This window comes from Cyclopterus lumpus, chromosome 13 (assembly GCF_009769545.1).
Source record: "Cyclopterus lumpus isolate fCycLum1 chromosome 13, fCycLum1.pri, whole genome shotgun sequence".
In the NCBI taxonomy this organism is placed as follows: Eukaryota; Metazoa; Chordata; class Actinopteri; order Perciformes; family Cyclopteridae; genus Cyclopterus; species Cyclopterus lumpus.
Genome location: NC_046978.1, coordinates 20,626,101 through 20,647,788, shown reverse-complemented (window position 1 = coordinate 20,647,788; position 21,688 = coordinate 20,626,101). Strand labels below are relative to the sequence as shown.

General features: G+C 46.4%; 1 protein-coding gene across 5 annotated transcripts in view; it reads left to right on the top strand.

The window, feature by feature from the left end:
• Window positions 1–20,682, top strand: part of LOC117741933 (fibroblast growth factor 12-like) — a 26,882-nt gene extending 6,200 nt beyond the window's left edge. For 2 of the 5 annotated variants that reach the window (XM_034549208.1, XM_034549210.1), the window contains exons 2-5: window positions 15,925–16,032; window positions 17,708–17,811; window positions 19,256–19,454; window positions 20,175–20,682. In XM_034549208.1, coding sequence (XP_034405099.1) covers window positions 15,925–16,032; window positions 17,708–17,811; window positions 19,256–19,454; window positions 20,175–20,326 — 563 coding nt within the window. In that variant the 3' untranslated portion in view covers window positions 20,327–20,682. Of the gene's footprint in view, window positions 1–9,947; window positions 10,147–13,054; window positions 13,487–15,739; window positions 15,780–15,924; window positions 16,033–17,707; window positions 17,812–19,255; window positions 19,455–20,174 lie in introns of those variants that run through there. The other 3 variants (XM_034549207.1, XM_034549211.1, XM_034549209.1) reach the window with 3 other exon arrangements.
• The last annotated feature ends 1,006 nt before the right edge of the window (window positions 20,683–21,688 follow it).

Genomic DNA, 21,688 nt, shown 5'->3' with positions numbered 1-21,688 from the left:
TTGGTTTATTGACTTCACCATCTTGGTTTATCGACAGTCACCATCTTGGTTTATCGACAGTCACCATCTTGGTTTATCGACAGTCACCATCTTGGTTTATCGACAGTCACCATCTTGGTTTATCGACAGTCACCATCTTGGTTTATCGACGTCACCATCTTGGTTTATTGACGGTCACCATCTTGGTTTATCGACAGTCACCATCTTGGTTTATTGACTTCACCATCTTGGTTTATCGACAGTCACCATCTTGGTTTATCGACAGTCACCATCTTGGTTTATCGACAGTCACCATCTTGGTTTATCGACGGTCACCATCTTGGTTTATTGCCAGTCACCATCTTGGTTTATTGACGGTCACCATCTTGGTTTATCGACGGTCACCATCTTGGTTTATCGACAGTCACCATCTTGGTTTATCGACGGTCACCATCTTGGTTTATCGACGGTCACCATCTTGGTTTATCGACAGTCACCATCTTGGTTTATCGACGGTCACCATCTTGGTTTATCGACAGTCACCATCTTGGTTTATCGACGGTCACCATCTTGGTTTATCGACGTCACCATCTTGGTTTATTGACGGTCACCATCTTGGTTTATTGACGTCACCATCTTGGTTTATCGACGGTCACCATCTTGGTTTATTGCCAGTCACCATCTTGGTTTATTGCCGGTCACCATCTTGGTTTATCGACAGTCACCATCTTCGTTTATTGCCAGTCACCATCTTGGTTTATCGACGGTCACCATCTTGGTTTATCGACAGTCACCATCTTGGTTTATCGACGTCACCATCTTGGTTTATTGACGGTCACCATCTTGGTTTATCGACGGTCACCATCTTGGTTTATTGACGGTCACCATCTTGGTTTATCGACGGTCACCATCTTGGTTTATTGCCAGTCACCATCTTGGTTTATTGCCGGTCACCATCTTGGTTTATCGACAGTCACCATCTTGGTTTATCGACGGTCACCATCTTGGTTTATTGACGGTCACCATCTTGGTTTATTGACGTCACCATCTTGGTTTATTGCCAGTCACCATCTTGGTTTATCGACAGTCACCATCTTGGTTTATTGACGGTCACCATCTTGGTTTATTGACAGTCACCATCTTGGTTTATCGACAGTCACCATCTTGGTTTATCGACGGTCACCATCTTGGTTTATTGACGGTCACCATCTTGGTTTATTGACGTCACCATCTTGGTTTATTGCCAGTCACCATCTTGGTTTATTGCCAGTCACCATCTTGGTTTATCGACGGTCACCATCTTGGTTTATTGACGGTCACCATCTTGGTTTATTGCCCGTCACCATCTTGGTTTATCGACAGTCACCATCTTGGTTTATCGACGGTCACCATCTTGGTTCATCGACGGTCACCATCTTGGTTTATCGACAGTCACCATCTTGGTTTATCGACAGTCACCATCTTGGTTTATTGCCCGTCACCATCTTGGTTTATCGACAGTCACCATCTTGGTTTATCGACGGTCACCATCTTGGTTCATCGACGGTCACCATCTTGGTTTATCGACAGTCACCATCTTGGTTTATTGACGGTCACCATCTTGGTTTATCGACAGTCACCATCTTGGTTTATCGACGGTCACCATCTTGGTTTATTGACGGTCACCATCTTGGTTTATCGACAGTCACCATCTTGGTTTATTGCCAGTCACCATCTTGGTTTATCGACGGTCACCATCTTGGTTTATTGACGGTCACCATCTTGGTTTATCGACGGTGACCATCTTGGTTTATCGACGGTCACCATCTTGGTTTATCGACGGTCACCATCTTGGTTTATTGACGGTGACCATCTTGGTTTATCGACGGTCGCCATCTTGGTTTATCGACGTCACCATCTTGGTTTATTGCCAGTCACCATCTTAGTTTATCAACGGTCACCATCTTGGTTTATCGACGTCACCATCTTGGTTTATCGACGTCACCATCTTGGTTTATTGACGGTCACCATCTTGGTTTATCGACAGTCACCATCTTGGTTTATCGACAGTGACCATCTTGGTTTATCGACGGTGACCATCTTGGTTTATTGACAGTCACCATCTTGGTTTATCGACAGTCACCATCTTGGTTTATTGACGGTCACCATCTTGGTTTATCGAAGGTGACCATCTTGGTTTATTGACGGTCACCATCTTGGTTTATTGACGTCACCATCTTGGTTTATTGCCAGTCACCATCTTGGTTTATCGACAGTCACCATCTTGGTTTATTGACTGTCACCATCTTGGTTTATTGCCAGTCACCATCTTGGTTTATCGACAGTCACCATCTTGGTTTATCGACGGTCACCATCTTGGTTCATCGACGGTCACCATCTTGGTTTATCGACAGTCACCATCTTGGTTTATCGACAGTCACCATCTTGGTTTATTGCCCGTCACCATCTTGGTTTATCGACAGTCACCATCTTGGTTTATCGACGGTCACCATCTTGGTTCATCGACGGTCACCATCTTGGTTTATCGACAGTCACCATCTTGGTTTATTGACGGTCACCATCTTGGTTTATCGACAGTCACCATCTTGGTTTATCGACGGTCACCATCTTGGTTTATTGACGGTCACCATCTTGGTTTATCGACAGTCACCATCTTGGTTTATTGCCAGTCACCATCTTGGTTTATCGACGGTCACCATCTTGGTTTATTGACGGTCACCATCTTGGTTTATCGACGGTGACCATCTTGGTTTATCGACGGTCACCATCTTGGTTTATCGACGGTCACCATCTTGGTTTATTGACGGTGACCATCTTGGTTTATCGACGGTCGCCATCTTGGTTTATCGACGTCACCATCTTGGTTTATTGCCAGTCACCATCTTAGTTTATCAACGGTCACCATCTTGGTTTATCGACGTCACCATCTTGGTTTATCGACGTCACCATCTTGGTTTATTGACGGTCACCATCTTGGTTTATCGACAGTCACCATCTTGGTTTATCGACAGTGACCATCTTGGTTTATCGACGGTGACCATCTTGGTTTATTGACAGTCACCATCTTGGTTTATCGACAGTCACCATCTTGGTTTATTGACGGTCACCATCTTGGTTTATCGAAGGTGACCATCTTGGTTTATTGACGGTCACCATCTTGGTTTATTGACGTCACCATCTTGGTTTATTGCCAGTCACCATCTTGGTTTATCGACAGTCACCATCTTGGTTTATTGACGGTCACCATCTTGGTTTATTGCCAGTCACCATCTTGGTTTATCGACAGTCACCATCTTGGTTTATCGACGGTCACCATCTTGGTTTATTGACGGTCACCATCTTGGTTTATTGACGTCACCATCTTGGTTTATTGCCAGTCACCATCTTGGTTTATTGCCAGTCACCATCTTGGTTTATCGACGGTCACCATCTTGGTTTATTGACGGTCACCATCTTGGTTTATTGCCCGTCACCATCTTGGTTTATCGACAGTCACCATCTTGGTTTATCGACGGTCACCATCTTGGTTTATTGACGGTCACCATCTTGGTTCATCGACGGTCACCATCTTGGTTTATCGACAGTCACCATCTTGGTTTATCGACAGTCACCATCTTGGTTTATTGCCCGTCACCATCTTGGTTTATCGACAGTCACCATCTTGGTTTATCGACGGTCACCATCTTGGTTCATCGACGGTCACCATCTTGGTTTATCGACAGTCACCATCTTGGTTTATTGACGGTCACCATCTTGGTTTATCGACAGTCACCATCTTGGTTTATCGACGGTCACCATCTTGGTTTATTGACGGTCACCATCTTGGTTTATCGACAGTCACCATCTTGGTTTATTGCCAGTCACCATCTTGGTTTATCGACGGTCACCATCTTGGTTTATTGACGGTCACCATCTTGGTTTATTGACGTCACCATCTTGGTTTATCGACGGTCACCATCTTGGTTTATTGCCAGTCACCATCTTGGTTTATTGCCGGTCACCATCTTGGTTTATCGACAGTCACCATCTTCGTTTATTGCCAGTCACCATCTTGGTTTATCGACGGTCACCATCTTGGTTTATCGACAGTCACCATCTTGGTTTATCGACGTCACCATCTTGGTTTATTGACGGTCACCATCTTGGTTTATCGACGGTCACCATCTTGGTTTATTGACGGTCACCATCTTGGTTTATCGACGGTCACCATCTTGGTTTATTGCCAGTCACCATCTTGGTTTATTGCCGGTCACCATCTTGGTTTATCGACAGTCACCATCTTGGTTTATCGACGGTCACCATCTTGGTTTATTGACGGTCACCATCTTGGTTTATTGACGTCACCATCTTGGTTTATTGCCAGTCACCATCTTGGTTTATCGACAGTCACCATCTTGGTTTATTGACGGTCACCATCTTGGTTTATTGCCAGTCACCATCTTGGTTTATCGACAGTCACCATCTTGGTTTATCGACGGTCACCATCTTGGTTTATTGACGGTCACCATCTTGGTTTATTGACGTCACCATCTTGGTTTATTGCCAGTCACCATCTTGGTTTATTGCCAGTCACCATCTTGGTTTATCGACGGTCACCATCTTGGTTTATTGACGGTCACCATCTTGGTTTATTGCCCGTCACCATCTTGGTTTATCGACAGTCACCATCTTGGTTTATCGACGGTCACCATCTTGGTTCATCGACGGTCACCATCTTGGTTTATCGACGGTCACCATCTTGGTTTATCGACGGTCACCATCTTGGTTTATTGACGGTGACCATCTTGGTTTATCGACGGTCGCCATCTTGGTTTATCGACGTCACCATCTTGGTTTATTGCCAGTCACCATCTTAGTTTATCAACGGTCACCATCTTGGTTTATCGACGTCACCATCTTGGTTTATCGACGTCACCATCTTGGTTTATTGACGGTCACCATCTTGGTTTATCGACAGTCACCATCTTGGTTTATCGACAGTGACCATCTTGGTTTATCGACGGTGACCATCTTGGTTTATTGACAGTCACCATCTTGGTTTATCGACAGTCACCATCTTGGTTTATTGACGGTCACCATCTTGGTTTATCGAAGGTGACCATCTTGGTTTATTGACGGTCACCATCTTGGTTTATTGACGTCACCATCTTGGTTTATTGCCAGTCACCATCTTGGTTTATCGACAGTCACCATCTTGGTTTATTGACGGTCACCATCTTGGTTTATTGCCAGTCACCATCTTGGTTTATCGACAGTCACCATCTTGGTTTATCGACGGTCACCATCTTGGTTCATCGACGGTCACCATCTTGGTTTATCGACAGTCACCATCTTGGTTTATCGACAGTCACCATCTTGGTTTATTGCCCGTCACCATCTTGGTTTATCGACAGTCACCATCTTGGTTTATCGACGGTCACCATCTTGGTTCATCGACGGTCACCATCTTGGTTTATCGACAGTCACCATCTTGGTTTATTGACGGTCACCATCTTGGTTTATCGACAGTCACCATCTTGGTTTATCGACGGTCACCATCTTGGTTTATTGACGGTCACCATCTTGGTTTATCGACAGTCACCATCTTGGTTTATTGCCAGTCACCATCTTGGTTTATCGACGGTCACCATCTTGGTTTATTGACGGTCACCATCTTGGTTTATCGACGGTGACCATCTTGGTTTATCGACGGTCACCATCTTGGTTTATCGACGGTCACCATCTTGGTTTATTGACGGTGACCATCTTGGTTTATCGACGGTCGCCATCTTGGTTTATCGACGTCACCATCTTGGTTTATTGCCAGTCACCATCTTAGTTTATCAACGGTCACCATCTTGGTTTATCGACGTCACCATCTTGGTTTATCGACGTCACCATCTTGGTTTATTGACGGTCACCATCTTGGTTTATCGACAGTCACCATCTTGGTTTATCGACAGTGACCATCTTGGTTTATCGACGGTGACCATCTTGGTTTATTGACAGTCACCATCTTGGTTTATCGACAGTCACCATCTTGGTTTATTGACGGTCACCATCTTGGTTTATCGAAGGTGACCATCTTGGTTTATTGACGGTCACCATCTTGGTTTATTGACGTCACCATCTTGGTTTATTGCCAGTCACCATCTTGGTTTATCGACAGTCACCATCTTGGTTTATTGACGGTCACCATCTTGGTTTATTGCCAGTCACCATCTTGGTTTATCGACAGTCACCATCTTGGTTTATCGACGGTCACCATCTTGGTTTATTGACGGTCACCATCTTGGTTTATTGACGTCACCATCTTGGTTTATTGCCAGTCACCATCTTGGTTTATTGCCAGTCACCATCTTGGTTTATCGACGGTCACCATCTTGGTTTATTGACGGTCACCATCTTGGTTTATTGCCCGTCACCATCTTGGTTTATCGACAGTCACCATCTTGGTTTATCGACGGTCACCATCTTGGTTTATTGACGGTCACCATCTTGGTTCATCGACGGTCACCATCTTGGTTTATCGACAGTCACCATCTTGGTTTATCGACAGTCACCATCTTGGTTTATTGCCCGTCACCATCTTGGTTTATCGACAGTCACCATCTTGGTTTATCGACGGTCACCATCTTGGTTCATCGACGGTCACCATCTTGGTTTATCGACAGTCACCATCTTGGTTTATTGACGGTCACCATCTTGGTTTATCGACAGTCACCATCTTGGTTTATCGACGGTCACCATCTTGGTTTATCGACGGTCACCATCTTGGTTTATCGACAGTCACCATCTTGGTTTATAGCCAGTCACCATCTTGGTTTATCGACGGTCACCATCTTGGTTTATTGACGGTCACCATCTTGGTTTATCGACGGTGACCATCTTGGTTTATCGACGGTCACCATCTTGGTTTATCGACGGTCACCATCTTGGTTTATTGACGGTGACCATCTTGGTTTATCGACGGTCGCCATCTTGGTTTATCGACGTCACCATCTTGGTTTATTGCCAGTCACCATCTTAGTTTATCAACGGTCACCATCTTGGTTTATCGACGTCACCATCTTGGTTTATCGACGTCACCATCTTGGTTTATTGACGGTCACCATCTTGGTTTATCGACAGTCACCATCTTGGTTTATCGACAGTGACCATCTTGGTTTATCGACGGTGACCATCTTGGTTTATTGACGTCACCATCTTGGTTTATCGACAGTCACCATCTTGGTTTATCGACGGTGACCATCTTGGTTTATCGACGGTCACCATCTTGGTTTATCGAAGGTGACCATCTTGGTTTATCGACGGTCACCATCTTGGTTTATCGACGGTGACCATCTTGGTTTATCGACGGTCACCATCTTGGTTTATCGACAGTCACCATCTTGGTTTATTGACGGTCACCATCTTGGTTTATTGACAGTCACCATCTTGGTTTATCGACGGTCACCATCTTGGTTTATCGACAGTCACCATCTTGGTTTATCGACAGTCACCATCTTGGTTTATTGACAGTCACCATCTTGGTTTATCGACGGTCACCATCTTGGTTTATCGACAGTCACCATCTTGGTTTATCGACGGTGACCATCTTGGTTTATCGACGGTCACCATCTTGGTTTATCGACAGTCACCATCTTGGTTTATTGACGGTCACCATCTTGGTTTATCGACGGTCACCATCTTGGTTTATTGACAGTCACCATCTTGGTTTATCGACGGTGACCATCTTGGTTTATCGACGGTCACCATCTTGGTTTATCGACAGTCACCATCTTGGTTTATTGACGGTCACCATCTTGGTTTATCGAAGGTGACCATCTTGGTTTATCGACGGTGACCATCTTGGTTTATCGACGGTGACCATCTTGGTTTATCGACGGTGACCATCTTGGTTTATCGACGGTGACCATCTTGGTTTATCGACGGTGACCATCTTGGTTTATTGACGTTGACCATCTAAACAAAGGAAAACAAAGGGACCTGAGGGCGAGTCATTGATGAACGGTTCATTTGAGCGTTTCCTCTAAAGCAGCATCACCGCACCGGCTGAAGATGAAGATGAAGATGCCCCTCCTCTCGGTCCCAGTGTGCAGGTACGAGGACGCAAATACACAGTCATTAAAGACGCTGACCTGGTTGTTTCAGGCCTACATTCAGCACCGCGGTGCGTTCACTGACACGCTCCACTGGCGGAGGACCAGATACCAGAAACATTGAGTCTGCCGGACTCGGGGGCCTGGGGGGCCTGGGGGGGCCCAGAGACTAACCCATTAGATGTGGAGGATTAGTTTTCAATAGCATCAAAAGTCTTCAGCTGAAACACTGAGTTTCATTTTAATGTTTCACACTTTGCATCCAGTCGCTCCGACAGCGTGAACACGTATTTATTGTGTGTGTGTGTGTGTGTGTGTGTGTGTGTGTGTGTGTGTGTGTGTGTGTGTGTGTGTGTGTGTGTGTGTGTGTGTGTGTGTGTGTGTGTGTGTGTGTGTGTGTGTGTGTGTGTGTGTGTGTGTGTGTGTGTGTGTGTGTGTGTGTGTGTGTGTGTGTGTGTGTGTGTGTGTGTGTGTGTGTGTGTGTGTGTGTGTGAGAGAGTGTGTGAATAACATGCATCATCTTATAACATAATATATATATAACCGTGATTAAAGGCTGGTGGAGTGAACCGTCTCTTGATGAGTTGGATATGAAAATAGATTTGATGAATGAACGTCAGCCCAATGTTCTCTCTCTTTTGGTCTCTTTTGGTCTCTTTTGGTCTCCACCATATATGAAGAGCAGGAGCTTTACACCAGACCAACACTAAAGGCTGGTACTGGACCCTGATTGGCTGCTGGGATGTCGATGGTTTCATCTCTTCCTTCAGGCCCCGATGGGCTCTCAGAAGGCGATCAGATCCACAACCCGACCCCAAATCTCTTCTGGATCCTATTTGGATCGGAGGATCTGGAAAGGAGGAGGAGGGATGGGGATAAGAAGGAGGAGGAGGAAGAGAAGGAGGAATGAGGAGGAGGAGAAGGAGGAGGGATGAGGAGGAGGAAGAGAAGGAGGGATGTGGAAGAGAAGGAGGAGGGATGAGGAGCCTCTTACAGCAGCTCTCTCCCCTCTCTCTCAGCCTCTCTCTCTCTCAGCCTCTCATCACATTCAGCATCTCTCAGCCTGAGAGGAGGAGGAGGAAGAGGAGGAGGAGGAGGAGGAGGAGGCAGTGGAGTCAAATAGAGCAGAATAGAGTCGGTGTGTTTGATCCTCTCGCCTCTCGATTCTCTCGCTGGGATTATTGTGAACTTGGTCTGGTGTGTTAGACGCCGCCACGTTTCTGCTGCTGCAGAAGTCTGAAGACGAAGAAGACGAAGAACAGACGAAGACGAGGAAGACGAAGCCGTGAACAAAACCGCCCTGAGGCGAGAAGACGAGTCGCCCTTAAGGATTCTTTGCCGATGTCTCTGGACGCCTCACCGCAGCGAGAGTCCTGAAGCTCCTGAAGCTCCTGAAGCTCCTGATGCTCCTGCAGCTCCTGATGCTCCTGCAGCTCCTGAAGCTCCTGAAGCTCCTGCAGCTCCTGAAGCCATTTTAAACCCATAAATTACCCAGCATGCATTGAGGCTCCAACGTGCCGCTGTTTCTCGTGTCTTCAGAAGAAGGTTTGGACATCCATCTCCAGATTTCTTCATTTCTAATCAATAATTAATCTGAACATTTTTCTTCATTATAATAATATTAATAATAAAAGTAGAAACTCAAATGCACGTTGAGAACTTCTGGTCAAGTTCTTTAAAGTTCTTTGATGCGTCTCTTCTTCTTCTGCTGAACGGCGTCAACTATGAAACTGAAAGGATTTCTTCTTCTGTGATTCTGAAGCGGTTCTTCTTCTCTGATGAATATGTGAACGTCTCATGGAGCGACTGTAGGAACAATCAGACTCAACACGTCCTCCCACCGAGCGGAGGCCTTCCTTTCCGTGGCTCCGCCCACCTCTCGGGGAGATGGCGGCGGCCATCGCCAGCTCCCTGATCCGACAGAGGCGGCAGGCCCGCGAGGCCAGCGGCGAGAAGCCGGTCAGCGGCCAGCGCTTCACGAGCCCCAGCAAGGACCCGCGCTCGCTGTGCGAGCGCCACCTGCTGAGCATCTTCAGCAAGGTGCGCTGCTGCAGCGGCAAGAAGAGACCCACCCGCCGGAGACCAGGTGGGTCCACTTCCTACTCAGCCTGTAGATGAGACCAGGTGGGTCCACTTCCTACTCAGCCTGTAGATGAGACCAGGTGGGTCCACTTCCTACTCAGCCTGTAGATGAGACCAGGTGGGTCCACTTCCTACTCAGCCTGTAGATGAGACCAGGTGGATCCACTTCCTACTCAGCCTGTAGATGAGACCAGGTGGGTCCACTTCCTACTCAGCCTGTAGATGAGACCAGGTGGGTCCACTTCCTACTCAGCCTGTAGATGAGACCAGGTGGGTCCACTTCCTACTCAGTCTGTAGATGAGACCAGGTGGGTCCACTTCCTACTCAGCCTGTAGATGAGACCAGGTGGATCCACTTCCTACTCAGCCTGTAGATGAGACCAGGTGGGTCCACTTCCTACTCAGCCTGTAGATGAGACCAGGTGGGTCCACTTCCTACTCAGCCTGTAGATGAGACCAGGTGGGTCCACTTCCTACTCAGCCTGTAGATGAGACCAGGTGGGTCCACTTCCTACTCAGCCTGTAGATGAGACCAGGTGGGTCCACTTCCTACTCAGTCTGTAGATGAGACCAGGTGGGTCCACTTCCTACTCAGTCTGTAGATGAGACCAGGTGGGTCCACTTCCTACTCAGCCTGTAGATGAGACCAGGTGGGTCCACTTCCTACTCAGTCTGTAGATGAGACCAGGTGGGTCCACTTCCTACTCAGCCTGTAGATGAGACCAGGTGGGTCCACTTCCTACTCAGCCTGTAGATGAGACCAGGTGGGTCCACTTCCTACTCAGCCTGTAGATGAGACCAGGTGGGTCCACTTCCTACTCAGCCTGTAGATGAGACCAGGTGGGTCCACTTCCTACTCAGCCTGTAGATGAGACCAGGTGGGTCCACTTCCTACTCAGTCTGTAGATGAGACCAGGTGGGTCCACTTCCTACTCAGCCTGTAGATGAGACCAGGTGGATCCACTTCCTACTCAGCCTGTAGATGAGACCAGGTGGGTCCACTTCCTACTCAGCCTGTAGATGAGACCAGGTGGGTCCACTTCCTACTCAGTCTGTAGATGAGACCAGGTGGGTCCACTTCCTACTCAGTCTGTAGATGAGACCAGGTGGGTCCACTTCCTACTCAGTCTTTAACATCAGCAGACTGTTTGAGACCTTTCACTTTCAGGGGGCGACTTCTCTGGTTGTATAGAAGTCTATGCTTCGTGTGTTAAAGCTGCATTCTCTCTCCTGACCACCAGGGGGCGACTCCTCTGGTTGTATAGAAGTCTATGCTTCGTGTGTTAAAGCTGCATTCTCTCTCCTGACCACCAGGGGGCGACTCCTCTGGTTGTATAGAAGTCTATGCTTCGTGTGTTAAAGCTGCATTCTCTCTCCTGACCACCAGGGGGCGACTCCTCTGGTTGTATAGAAGTCTATGCTTCGTGTGTTAAAGCTGCATTCTCTCTACTGACCACCAGGGGGCGACTCCTCTGGTTGTATAGAAGTCTATGCTTCGTTTGTTAAAGCTGCATTCTCTCTCCTGACCACCAGGGGGCGACTCCTCTGGTTGTATAGAAGTCTATGCTTCGTGTGTTAAAGCTGCATTCTCTCTCCTGACCACCAGGGGGCGACTCCTCTGGTTGTATAGAAGTCTATGCTTTGTGTGTTAAAGCTGCATTCTCTCTCCTGACCACCAGGGGGCGACTCCTCTGGTTGTATAGAAGTCTATGCTTCGTGTGTTAAAGCTGCATTTTCTCTACTGACCACCAGGGGGCGACTCCTCTGGTTGTATAGAAGTCTATGCTTCGTGTGTTAAAGCTGCATTCTCTCTACTGACCACCAGGGGGCGACTCCTCTGGTTGTATAGAAGTCTATGCTTCGTGTGTTAAAGCTGCATTCTCTCTCCTGACCACCAGGGGGCGACTCCTCTGGTTGTATAGAAGTCTATGCTTCGTGTGTTAAAGCTGCATTCTCTCTACTGACCACCAGGGGGCGACTCCTCTGGTTGTATAGAAGTCTAAAGTTGGGAACTCAAGGCTTCAAAACGTCATCAAACCAATGGGTGACGAGTAGGACACTAAACAGGAAGTGAACCGCGGTCTCCGATGTTATTCGTTGAATTGATAATCAATAATAAAGCCGAGGTCATATTGAAATTTGTGTAAATACAATAAATTAGATGGAATAAGTCAATATACATGTAAACTCTGTGCAGGTTTAAAGTCACTTTCTAAAGTCACTTTCACAATAAAAGCTCATAGTTCTTAATCTCTTCTTTTTATTGAGGAAGTGACTTCAGATTTGAAGAGAATGAAAACATCATTATTGAGTTTATATATATTTATATAATCAAATTGAACAAAGAGAAACTTGTTCATATAATTATTGTCATCAGATAGAACTATTGATCAGCCAATTAATCTCTTCCTTCAGTTTCTATTCACGACGACACGTTCAACTTTAAATAGTACTTTTAATAGATTATGAGTCAGTTTGATCAATTATTATTATTATTATTTGAGACGTGAGGAACTGTTTTCACACACTCACACATATACACACGTACATACACACACACTCTCACACACACACATATACACACACACACCTCTGGATCTACTCAGTAGGCGAGTTTTCTGGGACGGTTTCGAAGCTTCAAGTCACCATCTTGGTTTTTTAGAAGTGACACTAAAGGGAGGAGCTAAGTACACTTGATGACTTTTACTGTGAAGCAGCTTCAGGAGTTTTACTGTGAAGCAGCTTCAGGACTTTTACTGTGAAGCAGCTGTTGGACTTTTACTGTGAAGCAGCTGTTGGACTTTTACTGTGAAGCAACTTCAGGACTTTTACTGTGAAGCAGCTGTTGGACTTTTACTGTGAAGCAGCTTCAGGACTTTTACTGTGAAGCAGCTGTTGGACTTTTACTGTGAAGCAGCTGTTGGACTTTTACTGTGAAGCAGCTTCAGGACTTTTACTGTGAAGCAGCTGTTGGACTTTTACTGTGAAGCAACTTCAGGACTTTTCCTATGAAGCAGCTGTTGGACTTTTACTGTGAAGCAACTTCAGGACTTTTCCTATGAAGCAGCTGTTGGACTTTTACTATGAAGCAGCCGTTGGACTTTTACTGTGAAGCAGCCGTTGGACTTTTACTGTGAAGCAGCTTCAGGACTTTTCCTGTGAAGCAGCTTCAGGACTTTTACTGTGAAGCAACTTCAGGACTTTTCCTGTGAAGCAGCTTCAGGACTTTTACTGTGAAGCAGCTTTCTCATGGTTCAGTCCGGTCCATCAGTAGGTTTAGGATGTGGTTAGCTTAGCTTAGCACAAAGACTGAAATCAGGGGGAAACTGTTAGCATCCAAAGAGGTATTTTTATTAGTTACGTGACGTCGGAGTGAGACAGGAACCTTAAAGGAGGTGCACCTGCCTGCCTGTCTGTCTGTCTGTGTGTCTGTCTCTCTCTCTGCCTGTCTGTGTCTGTCTCTATGTCTGTCTGTCTCTCTGTCCACCTGCCTGCCTGTCTGTCTGTCTTTCTGTCTGCGTGGAGGTTAAGTAGCACAGACGCTGCTCCACATGAAAGGAGATGAAGTGTGATAACAAGATGAAAGGATGAAAGGAGATGAAGTGTGATAACAAGATGAAAGGAGATGAAGTGTGGTAACAAGATGAAAGGAGATGAAGTGTGATAACAAGATGAAAGGAGATGAAGTGTGATAACAAGATAAAAGGAGATGAAGTGTGATAACAAGATGAAAGGAGATGAAGTGTGATAACAAGATGAAAGGAGATGAAGTGTGATAACAAGATGAAAGGAGATGAAGTGTGATAACAAGATGAAAGGAGATGAAGTGTGATAACAAGATAAAAGGAGATGAAGTGTGATAACAAGATGAAAGGAGATGAAGTGTGATAACAAGATGAAAGGAGATGAAGTGTGATAACAAGATGAAAGGAGATGAAGTGTGATAACAAGATGAAAGGAGATGAAGTGTGATAACAAGATAAAAGGAGATGAAGTGTGATAACAAGATGAAAGGAGATGAAGTGTGATAACAAGATGAAAGGAGATGAAGTGTGATAACAAGATGAAAGGAGATGAAGTGTGATAACAGGAGATGAAGTGTGATAACAAGATGAAAGGAGATGAAGTGTGGTAACAAGATGAAAGGAGATGAAGTGTGATAACAAGATGAAAGGAGATGAAGTGTGGTAACAAGATGAAAGGAGATGAAGTGTGATAACAAGATGAAAGGAGATGAAGTGTGATAACAAGATGAAAGGAGATGAAGTGTGATAACAAGATAAAAGGAGATGAAGTGTGATAACAAGATGAAAGGAGATGAAGTGTGATAACAAGATAAAAGGAGATGAAGTGTGATAACAAGATGAAAGGAGATGAAGTGTGATAACAAGATGAAAGGAGATGAAGTGTGATAACAAGATGAAAGGAGATGAAGTGTGATAACAAGATAAAAGGAGATGAAGTGTGATAACAAGATGAAAGGAGATGAAGTGTGATAACAAGATGAAAGGAGATGAAGTGTGATAACAGGAGATGAAGTGTGATAACAAGATGAAAGGAGATGAAGTGTGATAACAAGATGAAAGGAGATGAAGTGTGGTAACAAGATAAAAGGAGATGAAGTGTGATAACAGGAGATGAAGTGTGATAACAGGAGATGAAGTGTGGTAACAAGATGAAAGGAGATGAAGTGTGATAACAAGATGAAAGGAGATGAAGTGTGATAACAAGATGAAAGGAGATGAAGTGTGGTAACAAGATAAAAGGAGATGAAGTGTGATAACAAGATGAAAGGAGATGAAGTGTGATAACAAGATGAAAGGAGATGAAGTGTGATAACAAGATGAAAGGAGATGAAGTGTGGTAACAAGATGAAAGGAGATGAAGTGTGATAACAAGATGAAAGGAGATGAAGTGTGGTAACAAGATGAAAGGAGATGAAGTGTGATAACAAGATGAAAGGAGATGAAGTGTGATAACAAGATGAAAGGAGATGAAGTGTGGTAACAAGATAAAAGGAGATGAAGTGTGATAACAGGAGATGAAGTGTGATAACAGGAGATGAAGTGTGGTAACAAGATGAAAGGAGATGAAGTGTGATAACAAGATGAAAGGAGATGAAGTGTGATAACAAGATGAAAGGAGATGAAGTGTGATAACAAGATGAAAGGAGATGAAGTGTGGTAACAAGATGAAAGGAGATGAAGTGTGATAACAAGATGAAAGGAGATGAAGTGTGATAACAAGATGAAAGGAGATGAAGTGTGGTAACAAGATGAAAGGAGATGAAGTGTGATAACAAGATGAAAGGAGATGAAGTGTGATAACAAGATGAAAGGAGATGAAGTGTGATAACAAGATGAAAGGAGATGAAGTGTGGTAACAAGATGAAAGGAGATGAAGTGTGATAACAAGATGAAAGGAGATGAAGAGTGATAACAAGATGAAAGGAGATGAAGTATGAAGTGTGGTAACAAGATGAAAGGAGATGAAGTATGAAGTGTGGTAACAAGATGAAAGGAGATGAAGTATGAAGTGTGGTAACAAGATGAAAGGAGATGAAGTATGAAGTGTGATAACAAGATGAAAGGAGATGAAGAGTGATAACAAGATGAAAGGAGATGAAGAGTGAACAAGGTGAATCTGTAACATCCTCTGAATAATAAATGAGTCCAGAGTGGAGAGATGGTGCTGATGGTTCAGCAGCTCTTAGACCTGCTAAGTGTGTTTTCAGCATTGTTGTCTCTCTAAGTGTGTTGTTGTTGTTGTTGTTGTGTTCCAGAGCAGCTGAAGGGCATCGTGACGCGTCTCTTCAGTGAGCAGGGTTTCTACCTGCAGATGCAGCCTGATGGAGCCATCAGTGGAAACAAGGACGAGAACAGTGACAACAGTGAGTCTGCAGAAGATCTCAGGATCACTTTAGCCCATTGAATGAAATACATGTATTCAATTCAGTTTATTTTGTATAGCCCAATATCACAAATCACAAACTCCCCTCAGAGGGCTTTACAATCTGTACACATACGACATCCCTGACCTTTGACCTCACATCGAATCAGGAAAAACTCCCCAAAAATAACCTTTGACAGGGAAAAAAGGGAAAAACCCTTCAGGAGAGCAACAGAGGAGGATCCCTCTCCCCGGATGGACAGATGAATAGATGTCATGTGACCAGATGAACAGAGTTACAGAGTTACATAAACACATTACATGAATATGACAATGTATGAATGGAACTCCAATCCATGAAACAGAAGGAGGTAGAGAGGAGGGGGCGGGGCATCAGCAGAGCCAATGGGAGGCCGGCTCACCAGCATCAGACACCTCCTGGTCCAATGGACCCTATGAGACGTGAAGTCACAACGACTCCGGGGAGGAAGCAGAGTTAATAAGGTGCAATGGAGAGATGGAAATTCATCCATAAGGAGAGAGAGAAGAGGAGATAGGTGCTCAGTTCTCTCTCTCTGAGTTAAATAAAGGAGGATTAACAGCAGCCATCGCTGCAGGCCTCTACCTCCTCCACCTCCTCCTCTTCATCCTCTTCATCCTCTTCATCCTCACCCACACTGCAGATCTCTGTCCCCGAGGATTAAATCCCCCCCTCTTTTATTCTCTCAGTTTAACTGTAAGCGTCTCATGCAGCTGTACAATGTTATACTGAATATAATGTCTCTCCCTCTCTCCCTCTCTCCCTCTCCCTCTCCCTCCCCCTCCCCCCCCCCCTCCCCCTCTCCCTCTCTCCCTCCCTCTCCCCCCCCCTCCTTCCCTCCCTCCCTCTCTCCCTCTCTCCCTCCCTCCCTCTCCCCCCCCCCCCTCCTTCCCTCCCTCCCTCTCTCCCTCCCTCCCTCTCCCCCCCCCCTCCTTCCCTCCCTCCCTCCTCCCTCTCTCCCTCTCTCCCTCCCTCCCTCTCCCCCCCCCCCCTCCTTCCCTCCCTCCCTCTCTCCCTCCCTCCCTCTCCCCCCCCCCTCCTTCCCTCCCTCCCTCCTCCCTCTCTCCCTCTCTCCCTCCCTCCCTCTCCCCCCCCCCCCTCCTTCCCTCCCTCCCTCTCTCCCTCCCTCCCTCTCCCCCCCCCCTCCTTCCCTCCCTCCCTCCTCCCTCTCTCCCTCTCTCCCTCCCTCCCTCTCCCCCCCCCCCCCTCCTTCCCTCTCTCCCTCTCTCCCTCTCTCCCTCCCTCCCTCTCCCCCCCCCCCCCTCCTTCCCTCCCTCCCTCTCTCCCTCCCTCCCTCTCCCCCCCCCCCCCCTCCTTCCCTCCCTCCCTCCTCCCTCTCTCCCTCTCTCCCTCCCTCCCTCTCCCCCCCCCCTCTCCCTCTCTCCCTCCCTCTCTCCCCCCCCCCCCCCCTCCTTCCCTCCCTCCCTCCTCCCTCTCTCCCTCTCTCCCTCCCTCCCTCTCCCCCCCCCCTCCCTCTCCCCCCCCCCTCTCCCTCTCTCCCTCCCTCTCTCCCCCCCCCCCTCCTTCCCTCCCTCCCTCCTCCCTCTCTCCCTCTCTCCCTCCCTCCCTCCCCCCCCCCCTCTCCCTCTCTCCCTCCCTCTCACCCCCCCCCCCCCCCCCCCTCCCTCCCCCTCAGCTCTGTTTAATCTGATCCCAGTAGGCTTGAGGGTGGTGGCCATGCAGGGTGTGAAGGCCGGTCTGTACGTGGCCATGAACGCAGAAGGGTTCCTCTACACTTCAGTAAGAGAACCATATATATATATATATATATATATATATATATATATATATATATATATATATATATAAATCGTATATATATGTGGCATGTGTCTCCAGAATGCAGCTGCTTCACAGTGAAGTAAATTTAAAGGCTTTTATTGTGAAGGAGAAGTAGATTTTACTGTGAAGCAGAATGAGTACTTTTAATTCAATTCAGTTTATTTTATATAGCCCAATATCACAAATTACGAACCATTAAGAAAGGAGGAACTTGGTTAAAGATCGCTCGCTCTAGAGTTTTGGAAAGGAAGTGGTTATAGTTAATACAAGCAGTATATTTCTTATTTTCTTTCTATTATTAATACAAAATAAAAGCAACTAATAAATATATATGTTACATTATAGTTTCAGATCAAATAGTATTGATCCATAGCACTATATTCAACTTTCCTTCATAACAAAACGTATTATTCTGCATAATGAGGACTCTAAATAATGATGTTGAACTTACTGAAGTCTTGAATGCAGCACGTTATTTCTACTGTTGTATTGGTACTTTAACTGAAGTAAAAGATCCTCTTCCACCTCATTGATTCCTGATCACATGTTAACCTGATAAGTGAAGATGAGCGCTCTCTCCTCTTCCTCCTCTTCTTCCCCCGATGTTTACGACATCAATAACACATTATAGCGTTAAAACGTTGTGTTTGGGTTCAGAGGAGTGAGTTAAAGCTCCAGACTCCAGTGAGCTACCATAGAAAAGTGCTTGTAAATTAGCTTAGCCATGTGCTACCCTCGTTAGCCGCCATGGCTACCGTTACTGAGATGAGCCGCTTTTGGGCTTATCTGCTGTAACCAGTGTAGCATCATAGCATGGGGGAGTTAGCACGCTAACTAGTGGACGGCTCGGCTACTTGGCAACGTGTTTTCTTACGCTGTGACAAGAGTGTATATGAAGCGTTAAGTGTAGCGTCTAGTTATGTAGCTAGCTACCTTGCTAATTCCACCATGCTGCCACGCTAATGTTACATTGGTGACAGGAAACCAGCCCAACAGCAGCAGCGATGGGTCTACTGGTTCCTCTGCCTCCCTCCTCGCTGTTAGGAGACTAAATCCCCGGGAGGAGGGAAGGCGGGATTTCTTGAGACTAGCCAGCTAACTAGCCGCTAACTAGCCGCTAACTAGCCAGCTATCCTGCCTGCTCTCTTACGGATGAAGTAGTCTGCTAGCAGCGTAGGAGGTGGCTAACGTTATTCATCATCACAAAACCTGCTAGCCAGCGCTAACTAACGTGTTCAGAGACTTGTTCACCTAAGCTCCGCCCACAAACATGCATCACCATGTTCACTCAGAAAAGGAGTTTATGAAGAAATAAATCAGTTAATATCAGTATGACGTTCATACTATGTGTGTGTGTGTGTGTGTGTGTGTGTGTGTGTGTGTGTGTGTGTGTGTGTGACAGGATGTGTTCACAGCAGAGTGTAAGTTTAAGGAGTCGGTGTTTGAGAACTACTACGTCATCTACTCGTCGACACAGTACCGGCAGCACGAGTCGGGCCGGGCCTGGTTCCTAGGCCTCAACAAGGACGGGGTCATCATGAAGGGGAACCGGGTCAAGAAGACCAAGCCCTGCTCGCACTTTGTGCCCAGACCCATCGAAGGTGAGGCGACTGGTTAGCCTAGCTTAGCATCAAACACCGGAGGCGACGTTACCGGCTGCAGCACCTGAACGCATCGTGAGTTGCTGCAGCACCTGAACGCATCGTTAGTTTATCGGCTGCAGCACCTGAACGCATCGTTAGTTTATCGGATGCAGCACCTGAACGCATCGTGAGTTGCTGCAGCACCTGAACGCATCGTTAGTTTATCGGCTGCAGCACCTGAACGCATCGTGAGTTGCTGCAGCACCTGAACGCATCGTTAGTTTATCGGCTGCAGCACCTGAACGCATCGTTAGTTTATCGGCTGCAGCACCTGAACGCATCGTTAGTTTATCGGCTGCAGCACCTGAACGCATCGTGAGTTGCTGCAGCACCTGAACGCATCGTGAGTTTATCGGATGCAGCACCTGAACGCATCGTGAGTTTATCGGATGCAGCACATGAACGCATCGTTAGTTTATCGGCTGCAGCACCTGAACGCATCGTGAGTTGCTGCAGCACCTGAATGGACCCCCCCCCCTTCTTCCTTTAAAAATATCCATCACCTGAATAAATATTCAATTAAATTAAAATATAATTCAATATTGCATATATTTTAAATACAGTGCAAATATATATATAAAAAAACATTTGTATGTATAATGAGACAGAATATAGAGCATATTAACCACAATATGTGTGTATGTCCAGTTGTTGACAGTGTTTGTTTGTGACCCCCAGTCTGCATGTACAAGGAGCCGTCGCTGCACGAGTTGGAGGAGAAGCTGCTGAAGTCTTCACGAAGCCCAACGATCAACAGCGAGGAGCGGCGGGTCCTCAAGGAGCAGGAGGAGGAGCAGGAGGAGGACCTGACAGAGCAGGACGGCTCATAGCGCTCTGCAGCAGCAACAACAACAACAACAACAACAAAGAGAGAAAAAAGAAGGAAACAATCTTCTTCTGTTCATATTTAAATATTTAGAATGTGCCGGGGGGGGGGGGGGATTTACATTATATGCAAAAAGCTGAAACGGCACCCGGAGGCTCTTCATCGCCACGTTGTAATCATCGTCATCATCACTGAACTCTGAAGCTGTAAACCGGTTAGAACCTTCACTTCCTGTCGTTCACTATGAATCCAAACACTTTGACACGTTCTCCTCTTCTTCTGTTTCTTCTGCTTCTGCTTCTTCCTCTTCTTCTGCTTCTTCCTCTCCTTCTTCTGCTTCCTCCTCTTCTTCTGCTTCTTCTGCTTCTTCTTCCTCTCCTTCTTCTGCTTCTTCTTCCTCTCCTTCTTCTGCTTCTTCTTCCTCTCCTTCTTCTGCTTCTTCCTCTTCTTCTGCTTCTTCCTCTTCTGCTTCTTCTGCTTCTCCTTCTTCTTCCTCTCCTACCTCTTCTTCCTCTTCTCCTTCTTCTCGTTCTTCTTCTTCCTCTTCTGCTTCTTCTCCTTCATCCTCTCCTTCCTCTTCTTCTTCCTCTTCTGCTTCTTCCTCTTCTTCTTCTTCCGCCTGTTGTTCTGTCCAATCAGAGAAGAGTATTTCCTGTTTCTTCTCCGTCGTCTTCACATCACTTTGTTTCTTTCTTTCGTTTCGTGTTTTTTTTGTTTGCGGACGATAAAAAGCCTCCGAGGGGGACTGATGCTGAAAGACTTCCTGTCCTGTTGGGACCGGAGGATCCGGTCTGCCAGGTGATCCAGTTCTAGTTTCCATCAGAGCTGCTGGTCTCTAAAACCTGCAGTTTTAACATCATCCATCAGTTTCTACGTTGATTTCCATCCAATCACTTCCTGTTACTTTCTAAGAAGAGAACGAAACACAACAGAACCCTGACAACCTTTTAGGGATGAACGGGTACCTAGAGCGATACCTTCAGGGGTCTTCTGTCTCTAGAGTCTCTGTCTTCAGGACACTGCTGGTCTTCTGTCTCTAGAGTCTCTGGTGTCTTCAGGACACTGCTGGTCTCCTGTCTCTAGAGTCTCTGGTGTCTTCAGGACACTGCTGGTCTTCTGTCTCTAGAGTCTCTGGTGTCTTCAGGACACTGCTGGTCTCCTGTCTCTAGAGTCTCTGGTGTCTTCAGGACACTGCTGGTCTCCTGTCTCTAGAGTCTCTGTCTTCAGGACACTGCTGGTCTCCTGTCTCTAGAGTCTCTGTCTTCAGGACACTGCTGGTCTTCTGTCTCTAGAGTCTCTGGTGTCTTCAGGACACTGCTGGTCTTCTGTCTCTAGAGTCTCTGTCTTCAGGACACTGCTGGTCTTC